The 20134-nt window shown below is 25.5% G+C and overlaps 1 protein-coding gene across 1 annotated transcript in view; it reads right to left on the bottom strand.

Moving 5' to 3' along the window:
- LOC126906931 (neuropeptide Y receptor type 5-like) overlaps positions 1-19742 on the bottom strand; it is a 42104-nt gene extending 22362 nt beyond the window's left edge. The window contains exons 1-2 of the mRNA XM_050687880.1: positions 19597-19742; positions 7506-8157 (exon numbers count right to left, since the gene is read on the bottom strand). Of these exons, the coding sequence (XP_050543837.1) occupies positions 7506-8092 (587 nt within the window). The 5' untranslated portion in view covers positions 8093-8157; positions 19597-19742. The remainder of the gene's footprint in view (positions 1-7505; positions 8158-19596) is intronic.
- Between the last annotated feature and the right edge of the window lie 392 nt (positions 19743-20134).

The raw sequence follows: 20134 nt of genomic DNA, 5'->3' as shown, positions 1-20134 counted from the left end.
AATACTATTGAAATTCCATGTAAGAAATTTAATAAAATCGATCTATTATTGTGAAATTTATAGAAAAATGAATAAAAGTTTTCTTTATAGAGTTGTAATTGAACGTACATTTTGTAAAAATTTTAATTTTGATTTAAACTACGTAACTTATATAGAAGGTTATAATTATTTTTTTTAATAGAGCATAATTTGGTTTGAAATATTAAAACATGATTCTTATAAAAATATATACATATATTTGTTTTTAAGCAAGTCAAAACCTAATTCCTAATTACCTCAAAAAAAAAAAGTTGATATATAAATAACTTTTTTTTTATAACTTAAACAGAATTTGGCTTTTTATGTCTAATCAATGGAAAAAATTTTAAAATATCACATGTATTGTTAGGACTAATCATAGTTAAATTGACAGTTGTAATTAATCTTTATAATTGTTTACTTAAAAGCTTACTGCCTAATAAATTTACTCGGAGTTTATAAACGCTGAGTAAGGTATAAATATTTTATATGTATAATTAGTATTAGCCATTGACAGAATTAAAAAACAAGCTTAACACTTATTTAATTTGTTGTGTTAATTAAAATGTTGAGATAAAACTATGCCCAGAAAAAATTTATTGAAAAAAATATATCTTAATACTTTATCTATATGTAGTCTGTGATTTACCAAAAACCACAAAAACAGTATTACTATTTAAGTTTCTGTCAATGTACTTTTTGATAAAACTATTGCATTATTGTTAATTTATATATTTATCATAAATTTATCGCTTAACATAAAAATATTTTTTCTACTGCAATATAATGTAGCTTAATATTATAAATCATTTATTTTTATGTATTATTGATCAAACTTCAAATAACACTTCATTTTTCAGTTTGACTAAAAAAAATATTACGTACGTTGTTAATCGATAAAAATGTTTATACAGAATTGAACCATAATTTATATAGATTGAATAGTAAGAATAAATATGAAAGGATATATTAACTATAAATAATATAATATTATTCAATTTATACATTTTTTTAACGTCATATAGTATCTTAAGTATTTTTAGCGAACAATTTATTTAAATTTTAATTATTCCTCTTTTAGTTGGAAACATAATACTTAATGCGTTATTTTTTAGATATTTGTATCATTTTATGATTGTGAAATAGTAGGTCAAACAAACGGTATTCAAATGTATTTTTCATTTAAATTGTTTTATAAAAAATAATATTGTATTCTAGAAGAAATTAAATAGATAGAGCAGTGTCTCTGCGACCTGATTTAATTCCTTCATAACTTTAACCCAAGAAATGTCAATTGTTATTTTGAATTAAAGTCAATATCATCAGGTTTCTTTTACGATTTTCTTTGGAAGTTATAGTAAATTAATTGCATAAATACTAAATGAATGTGTTGTTTTTACATCAGCAAAAAATTTATAATTTATAATTTGTATTTTGATATTTTATCAAAGTTCATTTCAAAAAAAGAAAAAATGTCCTATTTTCTAATGGAAAATTAATATATTATCTTAAATATTATGATAAACATCAATATGAAAACAATTTTATTCAATAGAATTTGCTAAATTGCAAATATCGTTTGATTGAAAAATACATATTAATTGAGAATTTATTAAAAAAAATTAAACTGTTTATTTTTATTCGTCATAAAATGAATGTGTTGTTCTCTAGATTATTTGAACATAATAGTATAAGTTTAGCAAAATGCTCATTCGTTTCTTTATAAACACAATATAAAATTTTAAGTTCATATCAGTTGTTTTTCGTAGGATTTTCAATTTATTTTAAGAAATACAAGTATGTAGTTTAATTGCCTATATAGGACGCCGGCAAAACACTTTAAGCGCTAAGCTTTATTTTAAAAGACAATTAGATATGTAGTATTGTCAATGAGTAGAACAGTTATCACACTTGAAAAATAAATATCATTCCAACATTGACTTATGTATTCAAAATGACAATAAAAACAAATAAATGCTTTTTAATTAAAATTAATTTGTTTATGACAGCTAATTACAAAAAATCTGTTCAATGAGGTATGGTTTAAAATATAGTTAACTACTGTTTATGAGAACATTCAATACAGATGATAATAAAATAAGAGTATAAAGATTTTTTAGATAATATAATAAGTTATTTAAAATTTAATATTTTTTTAACAACATATTAGTGAAAAAACACATTTGGATGATTTAGAAAAAATTCTGAGAATAAAAACTGCAAAGAACATAGTTTGTAAGTGAAATGGTTTCGTAATTACTTTTAGCTTTTGTTAAAAAAATGATTATTAAATACTATTTGAAACGGATTGAAGATTTGTTTACCAAATTGTCTATTTTTTTTCTTAAACTAACAGCTCAGGTTTTTTTATTATTTTTTGTTATAAAAATTAGAGCAAAAACACTTGCAAAGATAAAAATAACAACATGATTTTATATTTGATTTTATAAGTTATATGTCTAATTTTGAAAACTTTTTTAACAATATTAAATACATGACAAATTACTTGCATATACGTATTTACTAAGCGTTATAATCCTACTCCCTTCTAGAAAAATATAATTTGAATATCAATTAACATTTTATCTTATGAGATAAAACGGTGTTTTCTTTAACACCTTACACACTTAATATGCTAATAGAAATCTTAAATTTTAATGACTGAGTAATAACAGTATATTTAGCAGAAATTAGTTTATAGAAAAGCTGATAATTTTGTTTTAATTAATATAGTATATTATGTATATTAAATCGCGTAATCCATAACTTAGCAAGACGTTACTTGCCATATTTGACTATAACAAATGTATTTGATGAAATTTCTTATACGAACGATTTCAATTAACATAAAATTTTATAATGTGTAAACTATATCCGTATTCGGCATGATTTCTACCTTGAATCAATACAAGAAAAAATATTAACGCATTTATGATTTTGAAAGTAAAAAACAATTGTTGTTGCAGATGAATGAGTTTTAATCATATTTAATCTTCATTTTATTTAAAGTAGTTAAATTATAACTAAAATACATTATCTCCTTAGACTCTACCAAACTATTTGGGGTCGGCTCTACCTTATTGATTTAACAGAATTTTTACATCGGCTGTCGACTTGACGCAACCTCATTATGACTCAAAGAAAGAAATAAGTCATAACTACAAATATATATTTGAATTTTATTTATAGACTTTAGAAATAATGAGACAACAAAATTTCATTTTCTGTAGTGCGAATACAAAATTTCTATTTACACTATAGAAAAATATTTAGCACTTGATGCTAATGTAACGTACATTCAATATGTATGTATATATTTTAGAAAGGTATTGATTTTATTCTTTCTCAACTATTGATGTAATGTCTATGTAATTAAGGTTGTTGTATGCAGTGATATGCCGCTAGGATTATTTACGGACAACTCTCCCGGAAAGTTTTCCTTGCCTTAGAGGAATATCCCTCTAGAAAAAATGTGTAAATTAAATACATACGGCTTATAACTGTATATGTTTAAAGGATAGTTAGAGAGAAAAATGATTGGTCAAAAGTACTTCATTTCACATCAATTGATTGCATTCTGTGACAATCATTAAATATATATATATATATATATATATATATATATATATTTTTTTTATAGGCTTAATCCAAGCCTGATTGTCCATCATCACTTTCTTCACGCTTCTCTGACCATCGCTAATACTTCTATATCTCTGACGTCTAACATCTTAGGATTGTCCCAAACTCGATCTCTCTCGAATCTTGGGCATCCTCTTGGTTTTGTTCCATAAGGTTTCCACGTTGATACTTCATATATAAGCCTGTCTTTTTCTTTTCTTTTTCATGTCTTGGTCAGTTAATTCTTCGGCTTTTTTAATAAGAAATATATTAAATTTAAGATGATTGTAAAAATAAAATTAGTATAATAGCACAATAGCATGCGGACCTAAGTACTTGGTTCACCTCTCAAACAATTGAAACTAAACATAGTGTATTAGTGATAGTGTATAAAATTAGATTTAATAAAGTTTAATATGTTTAGTAACTTAATTAAAAATAATTTAATTAAGAATGTATTTAATATTGGTAATAAATATTTTTGGGTATAGTGTAATTGATATTAGAGACATTTGCTACTGCAAGTTAATTTATATATTTAAAACTTTAAACAAAATATAAAAGATGACAATATTCTGGGGAATTGTATCCAGGATATTTTCGAAATTATTTTTCTGGAAATTCGTACATCACTAGTTGTATGTAATTTAATAATTGTTCCTCTTATAATTACTATAATAACATTTTTTTAAGGAAAACATTGAAATTAGACTGAAGTTTTTGTTTTTATTAAATATTATGGTTGATGTTTTTAGATAAAATTGTTAAAATTATTATTAGACGTTTACTATATTTTTTATAAGATAAATCAATTCTGCAAAATTACTTTAAGCTTTTATCAATTATATTTTTCATTAATATTATCCGTAAGTTCAAATAAATGTAATTTTTTATGTACTAATTACTAAAATAAACCTCAATATATTGGTGTAATTTTTGATGATATAAACATATAACGAAGAATTTATGTAATGCACACTACCTATGTCCCAGAGTGACAGGACTGTTATACTAAAATAGCTGATCATTTAGTTTCAAAAGCAGTGAGTGAGGTAACGTCAGCCATATTGAATTCATTCGATCAGAATAAGCGGTCGTGAATGTCCAATTAAATATTATTGTCCAAGCCACTGAAGTCTGATATTTGAAGGGTTGTCAATGAAGAATGTGAGGAATAGAGACTGATCAATGAGGGTTTGACATCCTCCCCACTTAACGGTTTCAGTCTAAAGTATTTAATTATTTATTTTTAGTTTTTAGATGAAATCAGTGTTAACTAATATAATTAATAAATTAGAATAATTAAGATTTATTTAAGAAAAAATTAATTTCCAAAAACATGTATATGTATTTTGCAAATATTAGTTTTCTTTTTATTTATTTTTCATTGGTGTTTGTAAAGAACACCTTAAATAAATAAATAAGATTATTTTTAATACATTAGTAAATCTAACTTAAAATAATTGATTAATTGTCATAGTTGTCAGTATTTTCCAATGAAGCTATTTTGTGAATTAAAAATTTAGTAAATGTATTTGATTAAATTCCAAATTGAGCTGATAATAAATTTATTAGTGCAAAAACAAATATCTATTGAAGCAAATGATTTATGTTTTTATATTGTTAATAATTAATAGGATACTAATAGCATATTTGTTTTGTAATTAGTAATATAAGCAGTAAAAATTAATCTACCTGAATCTATTTCAAGAAATCATTCTATTTAATAATTAATATTTCTTACTTGCAAATTATTTCATTGAAAACGAAATATTTATGAACCTTTACGAAGAGTTAAAATTTTATAGTAAATAAAATACTTAAGCGGAATTTGATTCGATTTAGGAAATCGTTGCACCATTGAAATTGTTCTTATAAATATATTTATGTATGTTGTCACGTCATCGATATTTTTTTAATAATTATAGAAAATATAATAGCAAATTAAGGAAACACTTCCACCACTGGCGACTGATGACTTGACAATTAAATAGAAATATACAACTACGCAATCATTTAAATATTTAAATCTGCCCATTGTGGTCAGCAGACTTCAGTAAGCACATCAAGTTTTATTGTCAAAACGTCAATCTCAGTACTCGGTTGTCGCTGTAAGACTTTCAATCTTACGTCAAGAGTTTGTTCATTCTTGTCGCCTTACCTACCTTGTTTCTCCTCTCCTTACCTGACTCAAGTACTCGTGTCTGCACTTCATACTTTGCTACCTCCCTTGTATAATTGAAGTACTTATATCTTGCACCTTATACCTTGCCGTTATTCTTCTAAACTTCCTATAACAATGTCTTTACAATACCCTCGATAGAACCGTAGTGTCAGCCGAGTACGCTGTGACTACCAACGTTGTATCATAATCTCATTTTTTTTTTGCCTTACAACACTCATACAGTGTGATCGATTAAGAATAAGAAACTCATTTTCTCGAATCCTATTGAAAATTTAAAATTTTTATAAAGCGAAAATTGTTTTTTTTTTTCAAAAATGTTTACAATAATGTAAAGTTAAATAATTTTTTTTTTGGTTAAAAGTCTAAAATATCATTTTCGTTAATATAACTACTTATTTTTAGTGTAATTATCTGATAGAAAAAAAATTACAAACAATTTTATTCTCATCATATTTTCTATACGATGATGAACCGTTCTACTGTTATTGCTTGAAAAGTTTTAGCAATTTTCTATTGATTATTTGCTAAATAGCATACAGTAATTATAATTTCTTTAGACTATCACATGTACAAGTTTTTATTGACAATTATTGTTATCATATCTATCACTTACGACAACAAGAATAAATATCGATAATAATTTATGACCCATCGAAAAGTATTATTGTTGCCTTCAGTTTTATAAAACTCAAATTATTAATGAATTTTAAATCCGAATCTTTAAACAATTTTAAAACGCAATCAGTCGAGTGAATAAAAAATAAAATAAAAGGACAAAGCTGTTTGTATTTTTTTTTCTATTGAAGTATCGAATATTATCAAAGTAGAGGTTCCCATTAAAGAAAATTAAAATTTAAGCTTTTATCCCTAAAGAAATGAAAAATAAAATTATTTAACAATCATAGAGTTTTTTGATTCAAACAATATTTTTCTTTATGAAAATTGAAGACGTTCAATAGATCCTAATTAAACGAGTGTCTTACTTTTATACGGAGCACTTCCCTAAACACGTATAGTAAGCATGTGTATACACAATACACATTCAATACCAAACAAGTGAACGCGCCGCTACCGCTATCTAGCGGAAGAATAAAAATAAGTAAAGTAAAGGTTACCGGGCCGATCATCGTTGTACACGCGCACGACATATGAGGTGGTGAGTTTGACGGCGCAGTAATTTATTTGACCACCACGCTGGCTCACTTCATTTAGATAAACGAGTAATAAGGTGAAATCACAACTTTTCTTGGAGAAAGACGACATTCTTGAAGACAAGCTTTAGCCAAACCACAACCACCAACATTGGTACCTTGTTAATAGAAGTCAGTATTTTAAACGGTTCTTTTCAGGACTATAACATGACGTCCGAACGACTGGGCGCTTAATTAAGCTCACCAGCCGCAACGCTGTGTAAATATGCAGTGTCATCGAATATAATTATTAAAGTATCTGATTGGAAAAAACACTAAGGTATATATATATATATATATGTGTGTGTATATTTTATTGTGTTTTTAAATTAAACTTGTGTATATAAAGTAATAATTTCCAAGAGTGAAAATAAAAGATTTGGATTATTTATACGCGAATTATTATTTAATATAAGAGACGGTAATCGATACCGTTTCAACCTTTAACGATCACGGTGTACATTTTTAATACGATTAAAAAAAATATATATTACCTGTCGAGAGCAATGGCCGTTATTGTGCATGCTGATACAGTGATATTAGCTCCTTGAGCAGCCGGAACAGTCTTGCACATGATCAAACCCCATGTCCAACGTCTGGACATGAGAGCCCACAAAGTGAACGGTATACAAACCATACACATGATTATATCAGCAAATGCTAAATTAACTATGTATAAATTTCGAGGAGACGGTCCTTGGCTGGGCACATTCTTTTTGCCACACTGCCGGAACACTACGAAACATACTAATCCGTTCGTTATCAACCCCACGACGAATAATATTCCATACACGACGATGATGGCAACTTCCAAATATAGCACCAGTACTCTGTGCGAGTTCATTTGATGGTCGAATATTGCATCCAGTGCGTATTTAATACTGAAGTTGAACAAGTTTCTCTCTGCCGTACCGAACGGCGAAGTGCTATTCTTGATGCCCCTGTGGTCTTCACCGGCATCCATGGCACTGCCACCATTCACCGTGCTCTCGATTAAACTGGCCATGATGGCCATAAAACCACCGGCATCAGGGGGCAGTAAGTTAAAATCATGTTGGTGAAGTTTGGGTGGGTTGAACATGTTTTGAATTGTTCTTATTTTAGTTATGCTCCGTAACGGCCATTATCATCATCAACCCATGGTTTCTAGAAACAATAATGATTTTTTTAATAAAATTATTTCATTTCTTTTATCCGAAAAATTGTTTTAAATCCTAAATCATAAAATTCATTGGCTAAAATAAATGAGTGGATTGTGTTCATGTATAAATAGTATGTAAATATGCTTAACAGTTTAAATTAATGAAGACATAAATTTTTCATTCATTAATTGTTTAAAAGAATAGTTTTTGTGTGCTCTATTAATATCCACTACAATTTGACTACTGTGATTTATCGATACATTGATAGACGGCACATTTTAATTAATCTAAACTTTTTTTAGCGCATATATTTATTTTTTGAAAACCATCCAAAAATGTCGGTTTGAGTTCGGCCAGTGTATATATGTAATTATATCATATGCAAGGCCGATTTTGGGATATGACGACTTACGCAATTGCTGTAGACATCATTGGTGTCTTTAACGCTAAGGGACGCCAAAACTTTTGTATTACAAGTATAAAAAAGGCATTCATATAACGGTTGCTTAAGGCATAATTTTACTTTCGTTGGCTCTGATTAGATGTCTACGTTCCTTAAATATATACTCACTGGAGATTTTCGTAATCAGAAAGTACCTATTAGCAGAAGTTTGTAGAATATATTCTACGATCTGTAAATTTGCATCTAAACTCTTGAAATCAGTGAAGAAAATCAGCTTTAATAGTTATAGTAACGATTACTTCAAAAACATTAACCTGTTTTGCTGTTAAAAGTACAAAATGATGTCAGCAAAGTTCAATAAAAAATTCACGATAGCTATATAAAATTAATTGACAAGAACGTTTAAAATATTATGCACGCGACTGTAAATTTAATAACAAACACGAACTATACAATCACATTTATCAATAACAAAAGGGTTATCCAAAAATTAATGTACCAACTTCGAAGTAACATATTTATTTTTGTAATATTTTATTTTTTTAAATTAGGTTTACAAAGTCAACTTAGTAGAAGTCATGGTAGTTAAATTGAGTTTACATAATATGTAAACTCAAATATTATATAAGTTGCATTTATCAGATATTTATTTAAAATTTTATAGTACTTCTTTAAAAATACATGTAAACGAACATCAAACTTATATGAAATTTTTAGTGTTATTATAATTTGGTTGTATACGATAATTTTAATTCCTAATATTTTAATTAAAGTTTAATTATCATAAAAACTCACGGTTAATATTTAAACTTTTATATATTTCTATGTACTAGATAAAAAATAAGAGATTACAAATTTAAAAGTACATCTATACATTTTTCAGTGATAGTATATTTGCAAAATATTTACATTGTTTTTGTAAAATACTTGAATTAATTTACATACTAAGTAAATTAACTTTTATCCAAATAGAGTTTCTAAAGCGTTTGATTTATATTATGATTTTAATTATTGACTAACAGGTTTTGTTAATATGAAAAAATATACATATTCATTGCTATATTGTAATTAAATATATATATATTAAAAAAACTATGCAGTTGTATTCATTATTTTGTATAAAATAACAATAAACATATATTTTCAAATTCTTTTGAAATCAACTTGATGTATTGTCTACAATAAGTACATTACCTACATAGTATCAATACTAATTCTTGAAGTCATTCAAAAGGCTTTATGCATACGACAACGAGGTCTTCGAGGGTACTTTGTCTTCAAATCTTTTGAACCACTCTACTTATAAGTGGTCATTATTCTTCAACACACGCTTTTATGTAAGTAATGAAACTATGAAATAATGTCGGTTGTACGATTTTTGTTAAAATTTTAATAAAGAACATTTCACAAATTGTCACTTGTAATAAGTTTTGGTAATTTATAATGTTTTATTTATAAAATTTTAACTTTATTTTAAGTTACTTAATGCATAATTAGAACAAAATATCACTTTGATATAACAAAAGAGTTTTGTTTAAGTTCATTTATTTCAAATGACTCAATAGCAAAAATTATAATTTTTCTTTTGAATATTTTTCTATTACTAATCTAAGGAAGTATATTTTTGTGGCATATTTTCATTTAATGTTACACTTCAATATACTAAAATGTGACAGCATGATATTTAAGTTAAAACGTTAAAAACTACTAAGTATAAAATGAAATAAAATCTACAACACCTAGGAGTTATTTTGACACACTGCAGGGTATCTTGAAGTATTCCTGGGATAACAATTCTAAAAACCACTTTGCTTATTTTTGTTAAACAATTTTTAATTTTAGACTATGTAATGGTTCTTCTATTTGGTATTGAACATCTAAGCTATATACATTTTAATATATTTGAAAAGGTAGATTTTTAGTTAAAAAAAGAAAACTAAATGAGGAAATGAATCTAATCATAGTCAAACAATTATTTTATGCAAAATGTTTATTTATAAATTTCAGTGTATACATTCAGGTAGGACTTTATCACTAAAATGTTAGGTTCAAAAAAAAAATTAAAACTTTATTTGTACTGTTAACCACAAAGAAATCTAACAAAATTATACAACAATATTTCTCCAAATTTAACTTTAAGATATGAAAACAAGCTCATTGAACTTTAAAAGCTTAATTTAAAATATTCTAATTAGGCCTTAGCTTAGTATCAAGAGTAGTGACATTTTTAATATTATCAAGTTTTAATAAAATTTATCATAAATATGTAATACACCCTCGTCTAATTCACAGTGTAATGTACATTTTTGTTACGGATATATTAATTTGAGTTTAGGTTTGTCTGCTCAGTTTAATTATATACTCTTGTATTTTTAAAAATGCCATTATCACATCTTTTGAACATTATTCATGAACATTTAATATAAGATACCTACTGTTGTACATCACTCACAAAATTGTAAAATATATTTTGAATGAGATATTAGTAGCCCTTGTGAAACCATAATTGAGTTTGTGTTTCATTTACTTACAACAGAATTCAAAACGACTCAATTAATTTACTTATAATAATACATAGCATATAATACAAATTATTGAAAAAGCAAAATTAAAAGTTTAAAATTTTAATATAGTACTAAAAATTATTTAAATTTGATTATTTTTTAATTGACACAGCTATACTTGACGAAAAATATATTACAAGCGTGTGATAATAAAAAAAAATCCAGATAGCACATAATATAAAAATATTATATTATAGGCTATTTGAATTTTTGATGTTATATCATTTCCTGGTATAACTATTAGTTTATTGTATTCTGTTGTAAAACTTGAATATTTTTGAGTTGTAAAATAATAGACTAAGTATTTGTGTGTTGAAAAAGGCATCGAATTCCAAGTATTTTGAAATTAGATTCCACCAATGGCCATGATATCAATTTCAAACAATTAATGGTGTCTTGTACTATTACCCTTATTGTTACACCAACCATTCTATATTATTTAAAAGGAGAAGCGCTAAGAGAAAAATATTTAGAAATACCAGTAAAAGAATTCTTTAAAATTCTCATTTCGTAGTATAACCATGTAAAAATCTCAGTTATTTTCTAGGATCCAAAAGAAAAATTTTAAATTATACTATTTATAAGTAACTAATAAAATGTTTACACCAAATAGTATATTTTGGCTAATAAGTTTTGGTAAAATTGTACTATACTCTGCAGATAATATTTAATATTATTTTTATCTTTGTGATGATGTTATCATTCATAAATAATGCATAATGTTTTAATTTCTAGTTAAATTCTTTAATATTTTGTATTTCTAATGCAAATTTTAAATGAACCGCAGATAGGCGTCATTTTATTCAGTAATAAATATTTATTTGTTTTTGCATGAATTATGTAAAACAATTTTATCAAATATTTTTGCTGACACTGAACTTTTAAGATCATAATGCTAACCAAATTCAAAGAAAATCATCCTTTATTTATTTTTATTTAGAATGGTTTATATTTATGTCTGTAATAAATTGCGTTCATAATTTAAATAATAATATTATTTGAAATTGTATTTCTTATTCAATTATAATGTGATCATGTTCATTATACAAATTACTCGTTCTTTATAAATTAAAACTTAAATTTACTTACATTTCTACTTTAAAATAAATAATTTTAACATTAGCATTAAAAAATATATTATTTTTCCATGTATCGAAATCAAATAAACAACTATTTTATATTGCTTGACGTTAGTCAAAAACCCAGATACGGTAAACAACGTTAGTCAAAAACCCGATGTTATCAATTTTATAAAAACAGACTGTTATCAAGATAAGCCGCCAGTATAGTTGCAGCCACCGACTAGCAACCATCACTCTGAGGATGGACTCTGCAATGAGTCCGAAACGTCAGAACTCAACTGCAAACATGGATATATCCTCAAGCACTTCAAGAAACAAGACAATCCATGAAAGCTTTAACACATTCATAACTATTTTCTACTAATTTTTTTTTATTATCCTAGATTGTATTAAGATTTGTATAATTCATTAAATTAATGTGTAGTAATTATACATTAAAGCTCAACTAAATCAGCAACTTACAAAACGTTTAATAGAAAAGTAATTAATAACTCTCTAAACAATTTTTAAATTCTTATATTCAAAATCTAATTCCTAAAATGTATATTTTATGTATAACCAACCTCCGGCCAATGACCATCAAAGTTGAGACCTCATTTGTATATAAAAAAGAGCATTTATTAAAAATTTGTTAGAAAACATTTAAAAAAAAAAATCTGGACACAGCCTACAATTTTTAAATGTTGACATCTACTGATAGAAAATACTACATAAATAATAAATAGTTTTTTAAACATAAAATTAAATTTAAATAAGCAACAAATAATAAATATATTTTTACTAAGTTAAATGTTTTTGTTATTATATTTGGACTATTATTATATTTTATTATGATGTGTTTAATGAATTCTATTGTTAGTGAAAATTGCTTTTACGTTACTTAAATATTTATAAAAATAAACTGAACTTCAATTTATTAAAGATTTTATGAGATTACTCATATTTCTGTTTTTTATATTTGTATAATATATTTGATGTTACAGTCGATTTTAGTACATATAATAAAATATTTACAATGGATCAAAAGGGAAGCGGGAGAATTAATTTTAAAAGGATAAATTATTTTGATATATAGAAATAAAAAATTCTTCTCGTTGTATTCTTTTCAAGAGACAACACTTTCAAACTATAGGAAAATTCTTTGTGAAATTTTGATAATTACTATGGTTATTATATTTCTAATTATTAAAGACACATTTCAACTGTTTAATTTGTGTTTACTACTGATATATCCGAATTTTTATGACTACAAGAAATATAGTTTAACAAGAAAACATATTTATCCGTGTAGAGTAGAATGAAAGTTTATATACTGTATGAGTACGAATGATTAACTCAAATAATTTAAATCACTATTGAATTACACAACTAATAAGTATTGAGTTTATTATGCAATTTAAAAGTCATTTCTATTTCAACAAAATTAAAAAGCGGTCGCTTGTTATTCCTAACTTTATTTCGCTATAATCACCATTTTTACCTTTATTTTAAATTTATCATCCATTATATATTTTCTTGTATGACGTCAAATAATAAAAAATATAAAGAGAAAATATGGTTACGGATTTCACAAACACTTAATGGAGCTTTTTTAGAAAGAGATTTTTTCCATTCTACGCCCACGCAAATTATGATTATATATTAATTTCGCTGCTGGAAATAGTGATTAAAATGTTTCCCGTAGTTAATAAAAATGTTGGAACTATGTTTCACCTGTGATTAATAGTTTTGTTTGTAAAATGTAGATTTTTGATTGTTAGAAATTTATTTAATTATTATGAGTTTGTTAATAAATGATTAATAATTAAATTCTCATTTAACTAATACGTTCAAAATTTTAATAGTATCAAAAATGTATTTGATGATCAACATTAGTGACCGATATTGTATACATAAGCCATTTGTTGAATTAGTGAAAATAAATCTCATCAATTAAATTCTAATTTCTCAGTAGAAGACTAATTACAAATTCATCAATTTTAGACCCACGCACAATTTTGTTTATGGTAATTTTACTGATCGCGTAAAAAGTACAGGAAATTTAAACATAAAGTAAGATGAATTTATAGCTTCCAGAATAATCTATTTATTTAATACCAGGTAATAAAAGCAAGCCAAAAACATGTATATAAATCGCTTTGTATAGAAAAATTATCTTACGGGTTTTTGTGTTTACATTTAATAAAGTTATACAATGTAAACACAAACAAAAAATTTTGGTATACAAATTTTGTATTCTTAAAAAATTTAACCCTTTATTTGGAATTAATAAATCAAAAGCTTTGGATCAATTTTGTTTTTTCAAGGTATAGGTTTATTCAATTAGTTTCAGAGGTATTAGAATAAGGTTAAAACCTTTATAATTGAAAAACATGGGGGGGAAGGTGATAAAAAGTCATTGAATTTTTAATTGAAAAAAAAAAAGGATCAATGGCTATAAACCGTACTAAATAATGTTTCACCGTAAAGACTGACGCAAGTGTGAAGTAGTCATTCAAAAATAACTGAGGCTTATTGTACCAAATGTTTGGTTTAGCTACTATGTATATAATTCTAATTTTGAGTGATAGTAAGCGGATTAAAATACTCTAACTACGATAAATACAAGAAAAAAGCAGATTTTTTACAAAGAATATATTTTTTTTATCAGTTAATTCATATTGTTTATTAATCCATTTTTTACTACGCCGTTTTCAAAAAAAATCCTTTTCTTGATCTGTGTTTTATTATGCGCTTATAATAATGCACAAGCTTGTAAACCCACTTTGGTGAGATTGCTTTATATTGATTTTACCGCTTAAAATTATATTTTATTATGATTTGTGTGCGCTTTGGGTATACTACTTTAAGAAATCAAAATACGAAATAATATCCGGGAAGTACACAAGGTTCTAATAAAAAAATTATTTCTAAAAATAAAATCTCTTCAACTTTATCTTTAGCCAAAAAATTTGATCATTTATATAATTGATTTCTGAGGAACTGAACTAAAATAAAAAAATCTCTTGTTACAGAACTCAACATAATGATCTACATCCGATACTGATCGAATCATGTTCCTAATGATGTGTTCGTGTGTGTCAGTGACAACGTAAAATAAACAGGTTAAATGATGTTGTACGTACTATATATCATTTAAGCTGTATACGGTGTTAGTGTATACATGGAAATAATTTGCAAATTTGTATATTTGTTCATAGTAATAATCAAACATAGGTTAGTTATAATTACTCCAGATACACAGATAAAGTTGTCATACAATAGTGGTCAGAAAATAATAGCCTAATGCGTGTAGAAGTATTAGTGTTACAACGCAATAGATTGTTATTACAACAACGAGCTTTATTTTTATTTAAAACCATTAATGCTAAAGGCCTATTTCAATGGGGTAAGTAACTATTTCTTCGATGAAACTCAAAATATATTGACCCACATCTTATACATTATGCATAGCTATCTATTCAATAAATGTAGAGCTAATGGCCAATCAGTACCAGCTCGCATATATAGGATATCTTTCTTTTATGATTTACGCAACAATAACTTGCGCATAAAGACTTTAAAGGTACCAACCAACAATTTGCCGACAATTCTTTTTAAACTTTTAATGCCTTTGTAATATATATCATTATAAAAAGTTTTACTTCAAATAAATTACAAATCGAGATTAAAGTAAAAACAGCAATTTACAATAAACTAAATCAATATATGAATGATTATAGTCTAAATAAAATTTAAATTAAAATCATTAAAAACAATTAAACAATATTCTTTACTATTTCTTTTTTAAAATATTATATTTTAAAATTAGTGTCTGGTGCAACTATAAAGGAATTCGTTCTTTAACGTTGAAAAAAGTGTAAACTTTTATATAAGCCAGAGAAACTTACATTAAATAAGAGTAAAATATTTTATTCTACTTTACAAAAGTTTAAATTGTTACAAGAAAAAACTAATCATAAATTTAATACAAAATATATCTTAACTTTGACTAATTGAAGTAATATTTCATGATAATTATAAAAAAATTAAATTAAAACAAGTTGAAAAAGTTGTTAAAAACCATGTCAGGTGCTTTTAATTATTTGATTAGATGGTGCTTGAGATTTATGCTGTTACAATCACTTATAACAACTATTTTTAGTCACGCTAATAAAGTAACTTAATGTTAAATTTATTAAGAAAAGTATTCCATAAAAAATTACTTGGCTCAAATCACTAAGAAACATGTTGCGTATATAAAAGGATTAAAAATTAAAAATAGTAAAAATAAACATTATTTCCTTGTGAGTATAACAAGTTTTAAAATAGGGATTTATAAACATTGTTTTAACTTATAAAAAACTATCATCTTAACTTTTAAATTGAAAGTTAAACAAGTATAGATAATATAAGTACTAAATTGTAATATATTTTGATGTTATAATTTCAATGTCATAATAATTTTCAAATAAATTGTCAAATAAAATTAATAAAACTTAAATATTTGAATGTATTGCTGATTCATTTGTTAAAAAAAACTTTTAGTTTTATTTAAAAATAATTTTTTTCATACAAATTTTGAGTTAACATTATTTATTGAAGTAAGTAATAAATTTCCTTTAATTGTTCTATAAGTAAAAATTTTAGTTAATAAATACAGTAATACATATTATAATATTAAAATCATCATAATATACTAGTATTCTTTTAAATGAAATGTCGTTAAAAAAATTTATTTGACACCCTTATAAGGTATAAGAAATAAACTGAAAAAGTATTTAATAATTGATAACTAAAAAAATATATAAAAAATGTTTCCGAAATTATTTTTATTTTGTAAATAATTGAGTGGTTATGATAAATGGATCACCGCCATATATGTCAATATCTAAGGGAAAGTTGGTGAAAATTTTGATTATCTTCTTTGTACTTCTAGTTCGCTACAATTTAACGTGTAATAGCTAAACTTGTATACACCGGGGACATCTTACTTATTTTCTTTTAGTGATTGGTATTGGGGAAATTTTTATTTTTCTATTTAATGCTTTCAATAAATTTCCCATAGAGACAGCAAAAAAAATTTGCAAAAAACTGTCTGTGCTACTAGGGTTAAGGTCAGAAACGTATTTTCAGTTCCAATGAATGTTTTGTAATGAAATTATCTATAATGAGTTTATTTAAAAATTAAAAAATTGAGATTGAATATCGTTAACTAATTTATGAAAGTCAACAGCTCACAATGTTTGTATTGAATTGCTTGATTTTATTTAAAAAGAAACTGCAATAAACGTCAAATATGTATTTTGGACTTTGAAAAACTTATAACTTGCTATTTAATGAAAAATATGTGGCAAATAATAAAGAGCACCACTTTTTAACAAATTAATGCCACCCTTATGTTTGTGTGGAATACGCTACATTTCTTCTTGTCTTTTATGTATTTTTTTCTCTAACCTCCTTACAAAATTTACCATACGCCTTAGGTCTTTTAATTGATTTACTGTTAAATGAAATTATTTGGTGTACAAACACTATTACAATGACGAGGACTTTCAAGATGATGTTACCTTTTTACTAAATGAGGGAGCGGGAGAGAATTATAATGTGATAATAACAAAACTCAGTTTTAAGTTTAAAAAAGGGTTGAAAATGGATAGTCACATTGTGGAAGTGTATAATACACCTTTAGTATTTATTCCAAAATCTTCATTTTAATAAAATAACTTTTTAGTATCATAAAGCGTTAAAATTATTTCTTTTTGATCTTCCCTCAAAGTATAACCATATAAAATTGTCAAGTTATGAAAATTTCTTTTAGATTTTATACAAATATACTTTGTAAATTTTTTTTTGAAAAAATCTGTTTTTCTCAGATAAAACTAGATTTTTTTGAAGAAAAAAAAAACCAAACTCCATTACTCAATATAAAGGCGTATTTACAGGGGATCAATGGGGTCCGAACCCCATGAGCTAAAAGTGATAGTAATAGAAATATTGGAGGAGTGAATTTTCCACTACTCTGTATTATTAAAGCTTTGAAAAAAATAAGTTTTTTTAACAACTAATTTCAGATTGTTGTTAAAATTATGTTTAAGTTAACTATTATTAAAGAATAACATTGTTATTTATTTATTAATGTCTACATACACAATATATTTTTAAACACTAAAAGTTACACAGAAATGACTATTATAATTTCTGTTAAAATTATTTATGCAATATAAATAAAAACAAGTGGTTTTAACACAATTTTAAGTTTTTTTTCATATTTTTACTGTTAATAATAATTATATAAGTTCATGAACACTTATTAATATAAACAAAACTATATTTTAGATTCTCATAAAATTTCCCCTTTAACATTGTCAACTTTAAACTTCTAAATAGAGACAAAAAAAGTTATGGTAAAAAAATCAAACTTTCTTCTATAAAATTTTCATAAATATCAGTGAGAAAAAATAATTTAAAAAGTATATTTTTGTCTGATGAAAATTCATTGTAGACTAATGTAACATAATAATTATTATATCTATATAATAAAGGGCTTTGTATGTGATATAAACTTGATTTTTTAATATTAAGTTAAGCTGTTCTCAATTTCTCTTTAACTTTTATTAGGAATGTCAATCAATAAGAAATTTATTGAGTATTTAACACTTATCAACAATGCGATAATTTATATCAACCTTACTGCGCAATTCAATGATTGTTAGAGCTAAAATAGTTAAAACAGTTATTTAAGGTTTTCAAATGAACTTTTGAGTTATAACTGCACTATCAATTTACAAAAATTTTATTCAATGAAGTATTTTAAATGAGAATCTAGAGTTTCAGCATCCAATTATTTTAAAATAGCTTGTTATTTTTTTTTTTTAATGTTCAATTGCTAAAGAACAAATATTTTATTCGAAAGCATAGGGATAGTAAAATTTAAATTTGAATATTCAACTTATCATAGTGAGAAAATTGTTGTTATTTTAAAAATTGTACTGCAGAAGTAAAAAAAAAACAAAAATTTAATAATCCAATGTGAAGGACGTGCAGCGTTATAATGCACTAATGAATTCTGTAAGGCACCTGTAATTTTAAACGTCAACAATTATATGACGTTTTAAAATTGCACGTGTATATCATGACGTAATATTGTGATATTATGATAAGAAGGCACGTGCAAAATGATTCTTATTAAAAGCGTATTTATAGCTTATGAAAAATAAGCATTCCTCTATTAAAACCTGCAATGTTTACAGTACTACTACAATAAACTGGCAACATTTGTTGGGAAACCGGACTCGGTAATATATATACATATATATATATATATATATATAAATATCATAGTGTATTTTTGGTGACGTACTTATTTTTAAAATTTGCAATTTTTATTTAACTGACGAATTTTCTTAACTTACTAAAAGTATTGCTGAATCAACAAACAAGCCCCACACGATGACCGAGTACCGGAAGTCCGGTACGTTACGATGATTGACGACGGCATTTCGCGGCGCACTGACATTATGCCTGGCAAAAGGGCGGTGGACTACTAAAACCCGTAGACGCGTACACGGGCCGGATAATAATGTGTTTTGCCGCGACCCCTCGGGGCGCAAGCGTTTCGGACGCCTTCTATATCTGATCGGTGGTCCCTGCGTTTGTATCTTGCACATAGCTGTCGGTATTATGACGGCAACTTTAGTACCATAACAATCCGGGGCAAAACGATTGTCAGCCTTTTAAAAAATGTATATTTCAATCATTACGGTGTAACGATTGTCTAACAATCATCACAATGACGTCGTTATTATTTTTTTTTACTTGGGTACAATCGAAACAAAAATGTTGTTGCTTGTAGAGTGGAATCTTTTCCGTGTCATGTTTTAATTCCTTTAGTTTTTATTATTCGTCGATCAAAATCAAGAGAATTTCTAAGATGAGTATAATAATGACTTT

This window comes from Daktulosphaira vitifoliae, unplaced genomic scaffold (genome assembly GCF_025091365.1).
Source record: "Daktulosphaira vitifoliae isolate Bord-2020 unplaced genomic scaffold, ASM2509136v1 Scaffold_5, whole genome shotgun sequence".
In the NCBI taxonomy this organism is placed as follows: domain Eukaryota; kingdom Metazoa; phylum Arthropoda; class Insecta; order Hemiptera; family Phylloxeridae; genus Daktulosphaira; species Daktulosphaira vitifoliae.
The sequence above is the reverse complement of the archived record's forward strand: the minus strand, read 5'-3'. Positions and strand labels throughout refer to the sequence as shown.